The sequence below is a fragment of the Vicugna pacos genome, unplaced genomic scaffold (assembly GCF_048564905.1).
Source record: "Vicugna pacos unplaced genomic scaffold, VicPac4 scaffold_21, whole genome shotgun sequence".
NCBI lineage: Eukaryota > Metazoa > Chordata > Mammalia > Artiodactyla > Camelidae > Vicugna > Vicugna pacos.
This window is the reverse complement of record NW_027328742.1, coordinates 17,291,413-17,311,557: the sequence shown is the minus strand read 5'-3', so window position 1 is coordinate 17,311,557 and position 20,145 is coordinate 17,291,413. Positions and strand designations below refer to the sequence as shown.

The following is a 20,145-nucleotide window of genomic DNA, read 5'->3' as shown; positions in this document are numbered from 1 at the left end:
AGTTTGCATGTTAAGTAAACACCAGAGGAATATCTCCTCTTGGTGGAAAAAAGCAAGGAAAATGGTTTCAGCACTTGTTGTTTATCTGAAATTTAAATTTAACTGGGTATCCTGTATCTTAGCTGACAACCTTATCTACTTGCCCAGGACCCAAAAAATATATATCTATATTTAATCCTAAAGAGTCTACTGAGCTGCCATGGTTGAGAGGCACTGATTTAAAGAATTTGTTCTGAAGAATGCTTGGGGTGTGTGTGTGTGTTTAATAACAGAACTTATAAACATTAGTGGAGGCAAAGCATTCCCTGGAGAATTCCCAGTGATGACTTGAATGCTTTCTTCATTACTTCAATAGCAACAGCCTAATTACCAGCCACCGACTTTGCCCCAGGCCTTGTGTTAGGTGCCGGGGACACAGCCTGTAACAGGAGACTGGTGTTTATCACTAAGGCTGCATCTAGGTAAGGCTGTGAGAAGATGTGATGGTGGAGTGGGAGGATCAAACTCCTTTATTCAAAATTTTTTCTATTCCAGTAACCAAGAGTTGGAACAGGAGAAGATGCCTTTGACATTGCATTGATAGCACAGCACGTGGCAATGAACCGTTCTCAGTGAGCATGTGCTGTCACTCACCAAGAGGATCCAACCTGTGCTGTGAAGCCAGAGGGCTTGTGAAGCAAGAGTCACAGCTGACCCATAGAAGAGGCTGCCGTTGGGACGTGAATCACTTGCCATGAGTAAGGGTACTGGGCTAGGAGCTGGGGGAAATGCGTGTCCTGTTACCAGAATGTGCATGACCAAGCACAGAGAATTAGAGGTCATTGTGTGGAAGGATCAAAAGTGCTGAACTGTTCAATTCAAGTGTGGGAAGATGATTACGGTGTCAGGGTCGGCCTTCACGATGTGGCGTACTGGGCATAGGAAATAAATCTCCCTGTGTCTACACCTGCTCCAAATGCACCTTTCACTGGGACAAGACTAGCAGATTTTAAAACAGCCCATGGACTGACAGTGTTCAGTAAGTCTCCTCCTGATGATTCTATAAAAGTCCACCTGGAAATGACGTGTGGGTCATTTCTAATGGAACAGGTATAGACAGAGCTTTCTTGTTTTACTTTCCTGTTAAGGAAGCATTGCTTTGGGGAATCTAAGTTATAATTGATCACTCTGTCCCTGAGCTTTGTAGAGCTCTAATAGAAGTTCCTTCAAAAAAAGGGGTGGGGAGGACATAATTTTGCCCAAGGGGGGGTGGGGAGGACATAATTTTGCCACATTTGGTACCCAGTTCTTGAGTGGGACTCTGATTTTCAGAGCGACGATGATCAGAGCTGGAAAAAGTCACACTGCTCCATCTCTAACCATCTGTCAGTTGCTGAGAAGGCTCTTCCTTCCTATTAAAGCGTTTTCTTTTTGAGTCCCTCACCACGTGCATTGATAATTTTCAGGTCACTCTGTGTATGATTCATTTTCCGGCAAGCTTCATTGTTTTGAATATATTAAAAGTTCCTTCCTAATATAAGTTACCCCATTTTTGACAGCTGTGAAGAAAATAGCTGAGAAATATGTACAGAAATATGCTGGGATTTTTTGGTCATAAATGGAGAGAGCTCTGTAAGCATATTAGTTTAAAGTTTAAAAACATATTGTCATTACCCTATTGTTAAAACCATGGATTTTAAAAAGCAAAGATTTCCTAATAATAAAACAAATTACTTTTATTCCAAAATTGGTTTTTGCTCAAGATAGAAACCTTATTTTATTATTTATTATTATTTGTTTTATTATTATTAAACTATGCCAAAGGCAAGACTGGGAGCATTATCTCGCACTACAGTCTAAATGGCTACCCTTAAATGGAAGTATTTAGGCAAAATGAAACTGTACGTTTTAAGGTGGTGAGAGAATGACAACCATTTTGGCCCACTAATGCATCCTGCAGAGGGTACCAGTGAATGCTGCACCGTGGACGCACAATGCAGAGCTCAACTATAAAACCATACAGAAAATTCAAGCGTTACTCCCGTCTTAAATTCAACGGAACTTGCTGGCCACCTAGCGCGTGCACACAGTAGCAGGTCTTCCTTAACAGAGCTCGCAGTCCGCTGGGAACGACAGAGATGAAAGGCTCCTGGCAGGGCAGTGCGATGAAACTCACAGGAAAATAAGTGCAGGGTAAAGACAGTTCAGGTGACCGATGTCCTGGTTTGCCAGGGACAGGCCTAGTTTATACGGTTTTCCTGTCAAAATTATTAAGAGTGTCGCATTTCACTCTAAAACATATCCTGGTTTGGTCAATATACTACATGATCACCCTTGTCACTGGTAACATAAAATACGAGATTCTAGAATAATTCTGTCTATAATTTGCTGCTCCAGAGGCCAGGGACAGAGAACCACATTTAGTACGTGCAAAGTTAGTGCCCAGATCATCTAATGTTTAATATTTACTCATTGGAAAAGCAAAGTTGATGAGAGAGTTGGCACTGACTAAACACAACCTGCGAGGTCTAAATCAGTCCCGTCAGTAAGGCACCTCCTACAGACTGCATGCTTGTGTCCCCCCAGAAAAAATTCGTGTTTTGAAGCTCTAATGCCCAGTGTGACAGCATTCTGTCTACAGAACCTCTGGGGGTAATTAAGGTTAAATGAGGTTGTGAGGGTGGGCCCTAATTCGGTCGGGCTGCTGCCCTTGTAAGTAGAGACACCAGGGGCTTTCTGTCTCTCTCTGTCTCCCTGGCACCTTGGTTTTGGGCTCCCAGGCTCCAGAACCATGAGGAAGTAAGTGCCAACTGTTGAAGCCACCCAGTCTACGGTATTTTGTTATGTTGCCCAACCAGACTAGCACAATGGCTAACTGCTCGGACTGTTACACGGAAGGGTCCCAGCTCGACCCCGATGTCTGGACCTTTAGCTAACTCTGAGCCAAGTAACAAACACGGAAAGGGTGATTCAGAAATAGGCATTTAATTTCTGCATATGGAATTTTGGACATTTAATTCAGAGAGGCAACATAATCAGATTTCGGATTTCAATTCCTTTGGAACCGAGTATCTCTGGTCTTTACAAGACACATTAATCTTTGACCTTTCATTTCTCACTGGGAACTTAGTAACGGGAAAAGATTTATAGTCAAATTTGGGAATATTTAGGCTATTGGGATTTTATTATTTGAGTTGCTTTTTTGTTTTAATATTTTCATTTATTCTGGTCACAGAATCCCTGCTGCGCTCTGCTGGCTAATACGTCAGGATGGGGTTTGGGATGGGAAATAAAATGCATTTACAGTCTTGAATACAGAGTGGCCTTGAAATCAATTAAAGTAATGTGTTGTTGGCCTGCTTCAGGATCTTTGGGTACAAAATCTGTGTTGCTTCTCAGTGGTTCCAGAAAGATACACGAAGAAGCAGTGGGTGCTCGTGGAGACGGGGAAAGAATATTCTGAAAGACAGATGCCCCCCCAGGAACCGAGGCGCCCTTGTCATCTGCAGGCTTTCTGGGTGCATCCGCTCGTTCTGAACGCAAGACAATGCAGAGACTGGGCCCAGGACACTTCCTCTTCTTTCCTGATGTTTCCTGAGAGACGGAGGCAGGGTGACACTCAGCCCATTTCCAGTCCTTCACAGCTCAGGAGGGGAGGTCAGGGACTGACTAATCTAATTGGGAATTTTAATGAGGGAACAAAACAGGCTTCTCAGCTGCTTGAGAACAAACTGCCCACAGAGGAATCGCCGTATGCCTTCGCTCTGCACGCTCCGAGCCCTGCCCGAGCAGCACCCCCGCGGGGAGGGTCACCCGAGCCCGCGCCGTCTGCAGCAGGTGGGCGCGGGGGGAGCCCCGCCGCATCCTGGGATTCCATCAGCAGACACTCCTGCTTTACACCAAGCAACGTGCTTCAACCCAGACTTCGTGCACAAGGAAGAGGACACTCCGAACATTTTGTCTTCTCACTTTGATCAAGAACCGGCTAAGGTAAAGGGTACTGATTAGGTTCCCTCCAAGGTCCCAGTGATGCCCGAGCTTCTGTGTAGACGCCCGAGTTACCAGGATCAAGCAGGTGTCATGAATGAAAACTATCAGCTACCAACGGTCACATGATATCACACTACTTGCTAGAGACAGAATCAAACAATTTCTAAGTCGTGAAACAAGCAACTTACAGGTAATTATTTAAAATTGCTTTGGCCCTACAAGCAGGGTCATTTTGGGATTATGTTTTGCCTGATATAATTAAAAACATTCAGCTGCATCAGTAGACGGATGTGGGGAAGAAGCCCAGATAAATCAAATGATAAACAGTAAGATTCAGGATGCTGCAGACTGACTTTTTCATGCATTACCAAAATTGCATTACAAATAAAATACAACTGTCAAAACACTGAATTCATGTTAAAAATAGTTTCTTGCCTGGTTTCCTGGCGAATCGCTGGGCTGTCACTGCTTCATAGTGAAGGCTTACCTACGTGGGGTTATGTTTAAATCACTTAGTCTGGTCAGTTTGGGGTCTTGTTCCTGAGGTTGTTAGAAAGTTACTAAGGCCTTTTTGATATCATTTCTTGCATTATTTTAAATGAAAGCATGCAGAGCTCCGTTTTCAAGGAACACTTTTCTTACTCTTCTCCGAGCTAATTTTTCAGAGGTCACACTTGATCCACCACCGATGCAGTGTCACCACTGCGTGAATTTGCAAGATTGCTAGGGAGTAACTTCAGTCCAGGAAATTCAACAAAACTGACTGGATTGTTTTTCGGGAAACAGAGCAAAGCTGATCCAGTGTGAAGGGCCCGGCGCTGAGTTTCAGCACTCTCCAGGGGTTCTTGGCCCCGTCCCCATCCCGGCGCCTTCCCGGCGCCCCGCGGCTGTGCCTGGAGGCGTGAAAGGCAAGCGCGCATGCAGAGACTGCCCTCGGAGTGGAGCAAGCAGACGGAGCAAGGGCTTCGGAGCAGGGCCGTTGTCAGCACGGCCCTCGCGTGGGGAGCGGCTAAAACTCCCTCAGGGACAGGGTGAGGCTTAGGACCAGCTCCTCACTCCTCGGGGCGGCAGTTTTCGCAGCAGTAAAGCAGGCTCGCCGCTGAGAACGCAGCGCGTGGGGACGCGGCGGGGATTCAACGAGACAAGGCCTGTGAAGAGCCCGGCGCGCGGTGCCAGGGCTCGGTCAGCGCTGGTGAATCCGACCCACGGCAAACTTAACGCAAAGGGCGAGAAGTATTAATGGCACAGTGACTAAGGGCTGAGCGATGAGAGTAGTTACCTAAAAGGGTTACCGTGAGGACAGGATCATGAGCACTCGGTGCAGGTTCAGGGCCTGAGGAACGGCGGGGGCACAAGGCCACCCTGTGACGACGCCCGAGATGCTGCTGACAGTGACTTTCCAAGTCACAATGGCATTCTGGTTCAGCAACGTGCCTGTATAAAGTGGGAGTGAATGAACGAATGACGGAGAAGGGGGCGATGAGTGAGTGCACGGATGCTGTCATGGAGGTGACCCCGCTTCCTAGGGTAGAGATTAGGGTCTAAGCTGGATGGTACACGTACAAAAGCAAACGTCAAAGTCATCTCTCATTATCTGCCCCCTTTTCCATGGAACCCCCCCTACAGTGCTATCAGAAAGAGGACGAATGGGACTAGATAAAGTGCTGGCTACCCTTGGGTCAAAACCACCCACCTTCTGTTCACGCCAACAAAGTCTGCAGAGCTCTCCTCGCCCGCTCACTCACTCGCTGTCTGTGGCGCCACGGTGGGGCTGAGCAGGTGCACCGGCGCCCCGTGGCCTGCGGCCTACGTGCTTCCCGCCTGGGCTTCTGTACAAGTTCACAGACGCCCGAAGTAGGTGGTGGGGGATGCGTAACTCATAATCCACTGAGCAGCAGGGCAGGCTCCCGGTAAAGGTCCGCCTAATGTGCTCACACTGAAATGCCCGCGAGAAGCTATTGCTTCCACTCCTCCTTCCTCCGTTGCGTGTCACTGAACAGCCACAGCAGACCCTGTTTCCTCCCGAACTTCACTGCACCTTCGACAATCAGCCACCCCAGCAGAGTGGTTTTATCAGAAAGAATATGCTTAGACTTGGCAAAGTTACCCCGAAGAAAATGCACCCTTTGCCAGTCAAATTAGAATATTTAATAGCTCCTGAGCTGATTAATTCACGTTTCTGTGAAAGATGTATTGACACTAACTAGATTCACTTCCACGGAACGAGGAAAACTTTTAGATGATTCCAAACCAGATCGGTACCTGGGGATTCTGCCTCACTGGGCAGCCACCGCCATTTAGTTTAACCCAATCAGCTGAAGCGTGCCTGCATTCATCCCTCTCCTCGCACCCAATTTAATATCACGGCTGTGTTCTTTCACAGCCTGACCTTTCAGCAACAACGGTGTCATTTAAACAAGCTGAATGGCTCCAACTCTTTCTAAGGGGGATCTCATCCAGTAACAGTCTCAAAACGCAGCCAAGCACAACACCAGTCCACGAGCTGCTCCAACTCAACAAGCCCTTTGTCTCTTCCAAATGAATGCACCGCAGTAACGGGTGCACCTCTCCCCGGGGAGATGCTGTCCTGCCACCCACCACCCCCGGCCAACCACAAACAAGTCCGGAGACGGCTGACGCATGCGGCCCTTCGCAGCCTGCCACCCAGCACCCACAGCTAGGTTCCAGAAGAGGTCCCCGCAAGTTCTGGAAGAGGAGGAACACGCGGAAGGCTGGCACCGGAGAGGAGCAGACAGGCACAGGACCAAGGTCTGGCACGGCCTTGGCCGCTAAAAAGCCATGGGAATTATCATGTCTCAAGCACACCGGGGATCAAGGAAAGCTTTGAAAATGATGGCAGCGTGAGCACCACACAGGGCACTTTGCAGACGCCTCAGAAGCTTTTCCTCAGCATGGCCTCATATGACCCTTTCCCTCAATTCCACAATTTGGACAAAAAAAACAAGCCACGCTGGCATTACCCTACTCAACACTCCGAACTCATGTACACTTATGTGGGAAATTCTTATTGTTCCCAGTCACCTGCAATGTTGTCCCTTTAAGAGGATGCAGTGGCTTGTCCCACAGCCGGCCGATGCCGATGGCCTCCTCCCAGGGGAGAGCGCTCAGCTGCTCTGCGGCTGCTTCGACCAGTAAGACAGAAGGGAAGTGATGTGGCACCAGTTCCCGGCCCAGCTTTTAAGAGGACTGCAAGTTTATCTTCTTGCTTCTTGGAACTTTGAGCCACCAGGTAAGAAGTCCAGACTGATCTGCTGGAGAGAGAGACCCTGAGGAGGAACATGCAGGCACCAGACACGTGAACAGAGAAGCTGCCTTGTGCACTGGGCCCAGCTAGCACCAGCCTCTGCTGTATGCCTGCAACTGACGGAGGAAGCCAGGCAAGGACGCCCCGCGAAGCCCAGGGAACCCACAGAACAGGGAGAAGCAACAGGCTGCCGTTTCATGCCACTCGGGTTTGGAGTGTTCTGATACACAGCACCTGCTAACAAGTCCCACGCACAGAGCCTCACCCTGTCACGCGTTCTGCAGTACTTCCTGTGAGCAGGACACTCCTCCACTCTACTGATGTTGGCCCGGGCCAGGGGACCGCCTTTAACCAACGGAATACGAGACAGTGACAAACGCCGCATCTCAGCAGAAGTTGTGACAGCCATCCAGCCACGTCTCTTCTCCCCCAGACACAGAAAGAGCACGTTCTAGAGCGGGGCTGTTCCTTAACCCCAGCGTCTGTCATGAAAAAAAGACCCGAGTCAGAGCTGATTCGAGCTGGGGTATACTTTTTCTAAACGCAGTCAAATGCGACATAAAAGAGAAAGAAACCTTCATAGTTGCATGTGGCACTTCATGTTCTACAGAACGTGCTGGTGAGAGCTGCCTTCTCCAGTGCCAGCAGAAAATCCTCACGAACTGAGGAATCCAGCCAGCATTAGAGAGCTACCTGCCCGCATCCAAGGGGCCGACGCCTAGAGCAGGGGTAGTGGTTTTTTTTTCTGTAAAGGGCCAGAGAGTAAGTATTTTAGCTTTGTATGCAGAGAGGCACAATTGAGACTGTTACATAGGTATGTATCTAACCATTTAAAATGTGACAATTTAAACATGTAGGAAACATTCTTAGCTCGCAGGTCATACAAAAGCAGGCGGCAGGCCAGACTGGGTCTGCGGGCTGTGGTTTGCTAACCTCTGGTCTAGTGGTTGAGGTCGGCACGTAAATGGATAGTTCCAGTGAGCACATAATAAACCTAATACACAAGGCCTCTCTGGAGCTTAGGGAAGAGACACAAGCCAATTTTGGATTTTATGAAGATTTTCCAATGGAGAGGATGCCTCAGTGAATCTTAAATATCAATAAACATCACTGAGTAGTTGGAGAAAAAGGTGGAAAGGATACAATCACATGAACAAAGCCACGCAGTTTTTGAAACCACGTGACACGTGCGTGTAAACTAGACTTCGGCTCATCTGCACAGGAGTATCATAACATGCGAACAAAGCAGCCAAAGCTGCCCAGCATAGCTCGCCCGACTCTGCGGCCTTCTGACACCACAGAAGCACAGATCCACAAACACAGGCTCCCGGCCCGCTCAGGCCGCCAAAACAAAATGCCCCAGACCCGAAGGCTTAAACGACAGAAGACTATTTTCGCACTGTCCTGGAGGCTGGGAAGTCCAGGATCACAGTGTGGGCCCCTTAGTTTCCACTGAGGACCCAAATAGCAGAGAAGGACACGCTCTCTGGTGACTTTTATTATAAGGACACTAATCCTATCGGATCAGGACCCCACCCTTATGACCTCATTTACCCTTAATTACCTCCTTATAGACCCAAACAGGTCTCATTAGGGGTTCCAGCTCCAACACAGAAGGTTTTGTGGGGGAACAATTCAGTCAACAATAGCCTGAAGTCCAGTGACATACCATGATCTGCACATAATAATTTAGCGTGATTGCTCCTTTCCTTCCTCCTTGTGCACCCACCCTTGGAGAGTCTCCTGCCACGGAGACAGGCCCTGACATCCACATCATCAGAAGCTATTGGTGCTATTAGGAAAAGGAATTCAGCAAGAATACTTCTCTTTTAATCAACATAGGATCTCTCGACAAACACAGTTCTCCAGTTTTGATTAGGAAGCCTCAAAATGATGGACAGTTATTAAAGCCAGGGTTCCAGAAAGCAAATTTGCAACATCATCACGTCTGCCTGCAGATTCCACAGACGGGTCCATTATCCGCACGTGTCATCACGCCGGACTTCAGAAGCAACACACATGCTGTTCAAATGAGTCGGTGCTTGCTTCATAACTGGACGTATTTTCCTTCTTTGTCCAGTATTTTCGTAGTAACCATATTCCTTTTTGTAAACTAAACAAAGTAATTTGATCAGGTTTTATTCTGTAACAGTTAAGAGAAGGTGATAACGAAGAGAAAATAAACGTTTTACACAGAAACTGTTATCTGATACTTTGGCAACCAGAAGCTTCTATTACATGACACCTCTAGGCATTGTTTATATGGTGATGCTGGCTGCCCAGGGGAATTCCAAAGTTCCGAAGAGCTTTCTGAATAAACATGCTGTATGTTGATGCGACGTTCGGTGGATCGTGTTTTATTCAAGTTCTATAGAAACTGATCATCTCTGTATGGATCGGTGTTTTTGTGATAATATTCCAGATTGGAGTCCTTCATTTAAGAGAGATCATGACAAATTTCCAGGGAAATAAATCAATAATTCCATTTCTGTTGACATGCAATTACAAACAAGGACGACACACTGCAATCACATCTCCTTTTCAGTAAGGGTCTGGTTAAAGAAATGCAAAGATTTACCCAAAAGTATCATTTCCCATCCCCATTAATCTTCTAAACAAACATGATATAACTGTGGTCTCTGTTTTGCCGAAATATTACTTTAAATTGAACAACCATTAGTCTCTAGTGCCAGCTTCATACCGAAAACATTGATTAAACACCCACGAGGCGCAGGCATGGAGACTGAATAAGAGGGGGTCTGCCTAGAGGCCACAGCACAGCAAGAATGCATATACACGGGGAACTGCACTTATGCGTAGAGGATAATCACCGCATATACTATTTTAATGCAGATAATTCCTGGTGGAGCATATACGTCAAACTGGACAAACACAAACAACAAAGGTCAAAAAATGTTCTAATCATTATGAAGTATAATGTTGTGTACACACACACACAGCCATGGGAAAAGAGGACAATTCAAACGAGTGCTTGTTGGAGCAGCAGGAAGGAAGATTCGTGCAGCTACCGAAGATTATACCAGAGAAACACTGAGGGACATTTTAATGCAAAGTGTCTTTGATTCTATGATTCTAAGACACTAACAAAATAAACTGAAGAAAATGCATCAAATACACTTTAAAAAATAGGATGAGATTAATCCTATTTCCCATCCAGTGTAGGAACCCACGAGCAGTGCTTCTGAAACACGTGCACACAGACCACTGGGGAGGCTCACAATTTAGCAGATTTAATCCAGTAAATCAGTGAATGCCTGGGACTCTTCATTCTCAGCAAGTTAGCTTTGATCACCAAGATGCATTCACATACTTCTAGCCCTCGGCCAGGGAAACCAGAACAAAACAAAGGCGTCATCCTCCAGTGAGCAGAGGCTCCAGGCCAGTGGTTGTCACAAGGCTGCCCACACGCAGCAAGGCCAGCGCCACCCGGGAACTGGTGGGGGACGCTGATCCACAGCCCTCAGCTGCACCTGTGAGTCCGGAACCCTGGAGCTGCTGCCCAGGAGTCTGCGTTCTGCCGAGCCTGCAGTGACGCTGACGAGCAGGAATGCTGGAGGGCCCCTGCTCCCAGCAAGGCAAGGCGGGTGACAGCGTCACCGTCCCCCTCCCCAGCAGACAGACCAGGGGGCCCGTGGACCCCACTTTCTGCTGGCTGTCATTCAGAAGGGCTGGGATAAATTTGGGAATCTATTATTTTAAACTCATACATGGGCAGGTTTTAAACTCATTGAACCAAAGATCATTTGTACCTTAGGGGTGGGAAGGCTGACTTTTAACACTTGCACCAAAATGTGTGATACTTATAATATTGATATTATGTTATGTCAGTATTGTTTTTAAATTTTATAATTTTGATATAAGATTACTAAATACTTTCTGGTTTCTTTTTCCCCCACCCTCTTTTATTGTTTGATTGTCTAAAAACAGACATTCTCATTATTTTCACTGGCTGTGTCCCAACAAACCTCTATTTACAAAAATAGGTGGTGGGCTGGATTTGGCCAGTGAGTGCAGTCTGCCAACTCTTGGTTTAAAAAATATTCTGTCCATAGATATAAAGGAAGGGGTATCTCATGTGCCACATTTTTATAAATGTTTACATCCAAGGAAATCTAAATTTAAGGGAATGTGAACATTGTTTCCAAGGTATCGAGTATGTTCAGCAACTTTTTATCTGAGCCTCTCCAGAGCATTTCACTGCCTCCCAGAGCATTTTGTTTACTCAGGAGAGAAGAATGTAAAGGATAAAAGGAACGCCAGGAAAGAAAACAGAAGAACTGTGTTCCAACATCGTCAGCGCGTTACCCGGAGCAGCAGACACAGGAGAAAAACTCACCTCCACAGGAAGTCCGAGAAGGAAAGGTGGACGGGGTATCCGTGCCGGATGATCTTCACCATCTCCAGGACCCCAATGTACTGCAGCTGGGCTGACACGTAAAAGTCATCGAACACATCTAGCAGCTTCGAGTTATTGGGTTTGATGCAATGAACAAAGTGCGGGGAGCACCTCTGAAGCTTCCCCGTAATGTCCAGCAGGGTTTTCTGCAGAGAGAACCGAAACACGGCTGAGTCCCCGGAGAAGACACCGGCTCACGGCGTAAACAGGTTTTCAGTAAAAATCTTTATTTTCAGTCCTCGGCTTTATTTACTACACATTCACTCATCTTAGGTGTCCGTGGGCATGCTTACTACTTTAAAGGTACCCAAGTGGTCAAAGACGGGGGCCCTCTACAGTTGATAGAATCAAAAAAGTTTTTGAAATCTGAAAATTTCAACTAACCCTGAGTTGCGACGCCACGGTGACCGGACCTCCCCGTTCTAGTCTTTGAAGAAATGTAGAATTTCCTTTCTTTTTTAATAACTGTAACGAAAACAAAAAGAAAGGGTGAGCAGATTTATTTGACTGAATTCCAGTTTAGAAGAAAAAAATTAATCCTCCCATCCAGGTAAACTCACTTACAGGCAGATGCAGACTTAGACTCTAAAAATCAGTACCAGGTGACTTCCTGCCATGGTACCCTAAGTCACGGGGATGGGCAGCTTCGTGCAGAAAAACATTACCGCAGCCTTTCAAGTCCATGGCCGTCACCAACCTGCACCTACTTTGACTTGAGAATAAACACAGACCTTGACTTGCGTGGTGGTACAGTCATCTCAGCCTGGTGTCCGGATCCTAGCGCTAACTGCCCGTGTTTATCGTGAAACATAGCTTAGTCTGGGGCAAAAGGATGCTGTGTTATGTCACAAAGGTTTCATGTTTTCACAGTCATCGGTTTGCCCCCCAGGTTTAACTATAATCAGTTTCTTATTCAGTTTTCCTTTCGCTTCCTTTTCTTCTTTTTTTTTAATGACTGAAAGAGGTTAGTAAAGTACCTGCCTGTGAAAAATGACAATCGACTGCTTTCTTTGATCAATAATGATCCATAACTCTTACAAGGAAGAAATTCATACACAGCCAAGACTAAATGATAATGGGGGTTAAAGAAGTCAGTGGAAATGAACCCAGGGGGTGAAGAAATAAAGGGCAGGAGGCAATTAAATTCCACCAGAGGCTAAAAGAACCCTCAGCCACTGACGTAACTACCGCACGCCACAAACTCACACTGACTTAGGCCAACGCACCTATCGATTCCAAACCATTTCTCTTAAAATAAGAGGTCTCAACAGAAGAGAAAAAACCAGGTGAAATGTTCTTGTCGATACGGTGCTACTGGGAACAAGGTGACGGCTCATTTCCTTCCATTAGGTGAACCGTCAGCTGAAACGATCGCGTGTAACTGACAAGCGGATGTAAAACGAAGCGATGGGTCTAAGATCAACCTGTTTTCCACAAACCCAAAGCCAAACGTGGTGCTTAGGTAAGGAGCAGGTGGACAGCCACTCTGCTGGTCGCGGGCGTGGACGTGGAGGGGTGAGGGCCCTCTGAAGGGAAGTGCGGAGTGGAACACTTGAGGAATAATCATAATAAATAAGACTCCATCCCTCGAAATTGAGCACTCAGTGTCCCTTTCTGGGTGGAGGAACTGCAGTGAATGATCTCCCTTTGGCAGGCCTTCGGGGGAAAGGCTAATGGCATGCATGCCTGTAATGTGCAATAATTCAGGTTAGGAATTTCAGTTTAGAGGTGTGTGGTGACTTCTTGTTTTCCAGGATGATTAAGAAAGCAAGGACCAGGCCTTTCAGCAGAACCCCAGGAACTGAGATCTTTCTTACAAAGGGTGATCATTTGTCTTTTTTATGTAAAAGATGCCATTTTGTGTGCAATGGGATTGAATTCCTGTGTTCACCCAGTTCCAGAACAACTCTACCAAAGGATTCTTGATTCTGGGTCTACTGGCTAAACACAGACACACTGCACATTTCTAATACACTATACACATTCCTGCCACCCTTCCCTAATAGAGTTGACTTTAATTGTGCTTTTATTTTAACTGGTAAGCTGAAACACATTCCAGCAAGCTACAACAACGGAATTTCTAAAACGGACTGTCCTGGACACCTTCCCAATCATGATTCTCATCTTTCATCATCTCTGTAGAGGCAAGCAGAACAAACTGGGGTACAATCGGGCACTGAATTCATAAACTTAAAACATTTCAGTCTGAAATAACTCTTCACTGAGTTTTTTAGTTCTGTTTTACAAATGGAATCTTCAGGTTGTAAGTACCACCACACTTGTGTGGCACAAATACACGTTAAACCTTAGTGCCGTACTAACATGAATCAAAAATCTACAAAACACACACCGAAACTCTAGGACCTGAAAAAGATACTATGTCTGCATGAAAAACTACAATTTATTGTTTGGAGACTTAAAACCTCTGAAGTGATTAATGTCAACAGAATCAGGTGGCTAAGTTTACTCCCTGTAAACCTACTGTCCCTGAAGTTCCCACCCATTCGTCAAAAAGACAGTCACGGAGATGAGACAAAAATAAGACGCTGCCCCGACAACCAATGCAATGACTACCACCGCGCTTGCTATCAGATTTTGCCTCTGCTCCACCTTCTCCTGCACTGTTTTCTCTTGGAGGGTAAGACTTTAGGGAAGCAGTCTTTTTCTTTAATTTTTTAAAATAAACATCAATTTCCTTCCATTAGTGTTCAGGGTGGCGCTTTTTTTTTCTTGAAAAGAAGCGGTGAATGTGCTAAGCACACTTAAAAACAACCAGACAAGAATCACAGAAACGCCTACCTTGCTAAGCTCTAGATAGTTCCTCCTGCCCCCGATTGCTGAAGATGCTGGCACGTGCTTGCTGAGCCGGGCAGATCCGTGTCCTCTGAATTTACAAGACGGAGAAGAAGACATGAGGGATACTGTTTCTGACAGTTTCGATTGGAACAAATGATTGATCACGACGTTTTCACTAGCTGGGAAATAAATAAGCGAAGATCGTAAGTGGCGTTCAAGTCATAACTGACTTGAGCATTCAGCTCCTCCCCATCCATGGGCTCCCCCCACTAAGACACGCTCAGGGGGGAGGAAACTGAGGAGGCCACGGTTCCCTTTGCCCCTCTTCTATTTCCTCCACTTTAGTGAACTCTGACCTTCCTTGCCCTTGACCCCAGGCTCCCAGGCCTCACTGCGCTCTCTGCGCCGGAACGGAGCACCATCGACTGCCCTCCAGACGGCAGGAACCGGAGGGAACCGAGGGCCCCCACTCAGACCTTAGTGCCCGAGACCGCGTCCCCAAGGCCCATGGCTCCTGCTGGCAGCGCCTCGCTCAGGGAACCCGTGCCCCAGGAGGCGCTGTCTCCGAGCTGTCTGTGGGCACCTGGGGAGACCCCGACTCCTCCGGCTGTCTCAGCCGTGGGGGGAAGAAACGCCTCTCCTCCTGAGCCAGCTAAGCTGCAACAGCGAAAGCAACCGCTTCCTTTTAGAAGTTAGGTTACAAAGAGCCCAGTGATTCCGGGTCCATTTTCCTTTCTCGACACCTCGGGAAGAAAGGGGCTCACGAGGGAATGGTGACGATGTCAGTGGCAGTCACGGCTCCAGAAGGCATGGTTCTTGCGTCACTTCTATCTGTATGTAGACAGTTCTGAAGCCCTAATTCCCTTTTCCCTGAAATAACCGTGACAGTCCCTGCTTTGTGGATTCCTACCAGCTCAAATGCGATGTAACAGACATACAGAATTCGGGCTCCTCCCGTCAGACCGTGAGCGATGGGCAGTCACCAGGCACCCCGGCCGCTGCCGCTTCTGCACTCAGACCACCCTGCTTGCCCAGTTAGTACATTTATCAGCCACGTGAGCAGGCGGGGCCCATGTGAGCCAGCCAGGAGGGGGCCAGGGGGGCCAGCAAAGGCACATACAACTACGAATGACAGGAAGGCAAAAGGGAGCCTGTGGTGTTGGGCTGGAATTACAGGTGTCATGGTAAATTCATGACTTTCAATATACAGCAATATATACACACAAACATATACATGTAAAATCTACACCTATGTCTTAAATTTTCTAGTTCTGAAAGGGTCTGAAAGCAATAACATCCCAGTAGCAATGGGCTCACAGTGACCCCATTTCTTAGTGTTTCTTGACTCCATTCTCCTCTACAATGAAATAAGGCTTCTTGGATAAATGGCTGATTCTAGAGCCGAGGCGAAGCAGAGGACCCTGGAACATTTTGGAAGGCCAGAACGTAAAAAAGCGCTGAAAAGATGTGAGAAGCTATCAGAAGGACGGGGGGCTAGCTTGGAGGGTCCTCCCTGGGCAAGTCTTGGGCAGTTTTACTGACAAAATAATGACAGTAATGTATTACGGTTCCTTAAATAAAATAAGAATCCATGAGTCCGTCTGATGATAAATGAAAGAATGAATGAATGAAGGAATCAGAAAGGGAAGTTCTTACATAGATAGGAACCTATGTCTGCATGTGCACAGCTGGGACGCTGTGCTGCACACCAGAAACTGACACATTGTAACTGACAATACTTCAGTTAAAAAAAAAAAGAGTCATTCTTACAGTAGAATGTCACTGTCGATGGGGTTAGAAAATTACCATTTTGCAACCAAAAGAGAAATTACTGATTTAGGTAAGAACCATTAACGTATGCAAAACAAGTGAAAGTTTGGTGAGAGAGACTATATTGTCTCAAGTACTTCCTTACAAGTCAGTTATCAATTACAAAGAAAACAGTGATTTAGGGAACCCTGCAGGACACCGCTTTAACAAAGTGCTCAAGGTGAAGGTCCCCGCTGACCTTTCCACCGGTCGCTATGCGCCCCCGAACATGATGCGCTGAGACAGACACCTCCCTCCTCTCCTCCACGGGGCTCCTGCCAAAAAGGAGAAAACTGACTCCAATGCGAGGAGACAGCACATAAGCCCAGACTGAGGGACGTTCTCCAAAAGCTGGCCTTTCTTTTTTCTTTTTAAATATTAATGTCATGAAGAAAAATAAGAGCTGAGGACACGTCCCAGATCAAAGGAGACAAATGAGAAGTGGCAAGAAATGCAGCAAAGGGCGGTGAACTGGGGGAGTCACTGTGGAGGGCATCGGTGGGTCACCAGTAAAGGCTGACACAAACTCCGAGTTAGCCGTGGGCAGCACAGCAGTGCTACATGTGCTGGGACCTCACTGAGGTTGTGTGGGGGGGCGTCCCCGGTCTCAGGGCATGCATGGAAGTACTGAGGCATAAGGGCACATTCGGTCACTCTCCCGTGGTTCAGAAATGTACGTACATACACGCAAGCACGCGCGCGCACACACACACGTACAGAGGAGGAAAAAGTGAGGAAGAGAGAAAAGGAGCAAGAGAAAACAGGAAAGGGCACGGAAGAAATCTGGGGGAGGGCATGTGGGAGCTCTTTGTACTAACTTTATAACTTGAAGTTTGAAATCATTTCAAAATAAACAGTTAAACAATAAACAGATAATACTATGCCCCTTTAACCAAATTAAAATGTTCTTTATATATATTTTATTGAAGTATAGTCAGTTACGGTGTATCAAGTTCTGGTGTACAGCATGTTTTAGATATAAAAATATTATTTTTATTTATAGCCAGTCTATAGATAGATAGAACCACAGATAGACGATGTAACAGGGGATTCCCATAATTGGGAAAAAAGCCTTTACTAGATCTAGAAACATTAGACATAACTATGACCCAAAACACATAACTGACCAGTTTCTGTCCTTTCTCTGAACCATGTGCATGAGGGCCAAGTAGGACCAGCGTCTACCTACTGCCAGGGAGAAGCCAGCATGCTGCGACCCTAGCACCCGAGCCCCGCCCACAAGCTGAGCAAGTGGGAGGTGGGAGCAGGTTCCTCGGGACATAAAAAGAGAAATTCAGAAAATTGTGCTCTACACTGGAAATTGACACAGCATTGTAAACTGACTATAATTCAATAAAATAAAATTTTAAAAAATATCACATAAAGGATATTATGACAAATAAATGAAATACTTCAGGTAAAAAAAAAAATTTTTAATGAAGGAAAAAAAAAGAAATTTGGCCACCGTGTTGCCCCTGATCGCAGAACCTGATAAGAAGCCCCTGCTGAAGGCATGGCTCTAGCCTCCTTCCCTGCGTCTGGGAGTCACCTGCAGCTGGCACCTCCCTTCATGTCCCTCTGAGCACACAATGGCATGGGAAGCACCCCTCTCTGGGGCTCATGCACACGGCACTAGGCATCTTTCTGTCCGTAAATGAGACAAGCTAACGTAGGTGCCCAAGTCTATGAGCAGGCATGCAGAGATGCTCAAAAGCGTTAACATCACCCTTAATGGTAAATCGTAAGCTTTCCTCTACTTATAAGCAGGCTGGAGAGTCTGGGTCTTAACTCTTCCTGCCTCTTCGGAGTCAAGCGGACTTCGTTTCTGTCTCGGGCACAGACGAGGGCACTCGCCATGTTTCCGTGTGAGCTGAGCCGCCCGGCGCCCTGTCCTCCCTGGTCAGGTGTCTCACAAGACACAGGTCTGTTAGTCCGGACCCTACAGCGGACCCTGTCTCCTTCCTCAGCTCGGAGCCTCCCGATAATATGGAATTAAATCACATGCCATAAGCAAAGTGCTTGGCAAAGTGCCTGGAAACAAATCATTACTATTATCTGAAATTACACTTGCTTTTCATAACTATTGGTAGTGTCAAAACATTCCACAGATTCATAAAATACTATCACAACCAGGCATCTTTGGCCTGTATGATGGAATGGGTGAGCCACTCTGACCGGTGGGCCAAATCTAGGCCACTGCCTGTTTTTGTCAATAAAGCTTTATTGGAACCCAGCCACATCCATTTTTTGTCTGTGGCTGCTTCCTTATTGTAACAGCAGAGTTGAGTAGTTGCAACAGAGATGCTACGGCTCACAAAGCCTAAACTATTTATTCTCTAGTCCTTTGCAGAAAAAGCTTGCTCCCTCTTGTAAGGACATAAAAGGACACATTGTAAACTTTGTCCTCTTGCTCAGAGGTACCTATGGTCTAAAGTATTTCGAATAAAACAAGATCCCCCTGTTCTCTCTCGGTGTATACTTGCTGGCAAGTATACACAAAAAGAATGCCTTCAAAATACAGGGACTCCATGAACACATGCAGGGTTGCACCATCACTAGCCACCATGCTTTCATCCTAAACATGTATTCTGCCACCATGAAACATAAGAACAAAGGAGGCATTGCTCCAACTTTGAAAACACCCTGTATGTTAGGTCTTCACAGAATATATGGATTAAACGGAAGTCTGTTATAAATGAAAGTCCAAATATTTAAAAACTGGAAGGAAGGTGTTTCCAGTGATAATCGATAGGATGAATTATCTCAATTCTTTCTCTCACGTGGGCTTATGCTCAGTCCGAGCTTTCATCATTAGTCTCTGCCCGTCAGAGAACTCAATAACCATCCGTTCTGAGAGGCAAGCCGCGCAACTGCCCTTGAAGACCGGTATGTCGCAACTCTGCCATTTGATTTAAGGTAAATGTGCTCCTCCAGCCAGAAGTGATATGGAGCTCTTATTTCCAGCTCAAAGGCATCCAACTATTTCATGAAAGGCTATCATCTGCTTCTTTCCCCAGGAATGATAAATGACTCCATCTCACTTAAAGCAACGTAAAGCACAAAAGACGATAATTTTAATTCACTGAAGAGGAAATTTAATTCATTATTAGGAAAATGTGAATCACTGAAGAACAGTTATTAAGGAAATAATGACTAAAGTGCTAGAATCATATACATCTATTAATTATACCGCATGTAAGTAGAGCACTCAGCTTTACGTGCAGCACAGAATTAGAGACAGAGGTACATGAAGTGCCAAGCTTCACTAAGTGGATGGCGCCTGTAAATTTATATTGACACACACGTGTATGCAGGTCTGTATGTATATATAAATTTTTATGCTCGTTCTATTTTGGGAGCACTAGTTCTTTGCAACTGGAAGTACACAGAATAAAATACTACCCTTAGGTGTGCTCTGGAGTCAACTTAAGTAGTGGAATTCACCCTGCTGTGGCCTAAATAAACTGGGAAGCCCTATTCGTCTTCATCAGTCTCCATGGAAGAGCTTTTTAATATTCATACTGCTACAGTGGGGAAGGTATTTTATATTTCTATCTGCTAAAAGCTTAGTTAAATTATGGTTTCTACTAGGCTCCAAATTAAATTGTACCCAATGTGTAGCACGGCCAGAGCCATTCCTTATTATTCTGGGCATTAGAATGCAAAAGATATTTCAATTACCCCTTAGCTGGTGGCATGTTTTATAGGACACTGTTCAGAGACAGAGAAAAAGGGAATGGGTGGCATGTGAACCACAGTGGGTGGCGGCAGGGGGTGGACTTACTTTTCATCACAAATAGAAGGTTCTGTGAAAGGGAATCTTTATTTTTTTCAATTGCTCCAACAGTTTCATACATTACCTGTAATAGAAGAAAACAGTGTAATTACT

The 20,145-nt window shown here is 46.1% G+C and overlaps 1 protein-coding gene across 1 annotated transcript in view; it reads right to left on the bottom strand.

Annotated features, from left to right (window-relative positions):
• Positions 1 to 20,145, bottom strand: part of LOC140694371 (unconventional myosin-XVI-like) — a 124,995-nt gene that overhangs the window by 104,487 nt on the left and 363 nt on the right. Inside the window, exons 2-5 of the mRNA XM_072957641.1 lie at positions 20,041 to 20,116; positions 14,451 to 14,626; positions 12,036 to 12,116; positions 11,592 to 11,797 (exon numbers count right to left, since the gene is read on the bottom strand). Coding sequence (XP_072813742.1) covers positions 11,592 to 11,797; positions 12,036 to 12,116; positions 14,451 to 14,626; positions 20,041 to 20,116 — 539 coding nt within the window. The remainder of the gene's footprint in view (positions 1 to 11,591; positions 11,798 to 12,035; positions 12,117 to 14,450; positions 14,627 to 20,040; positions 20,117 to 20,145) is intronic.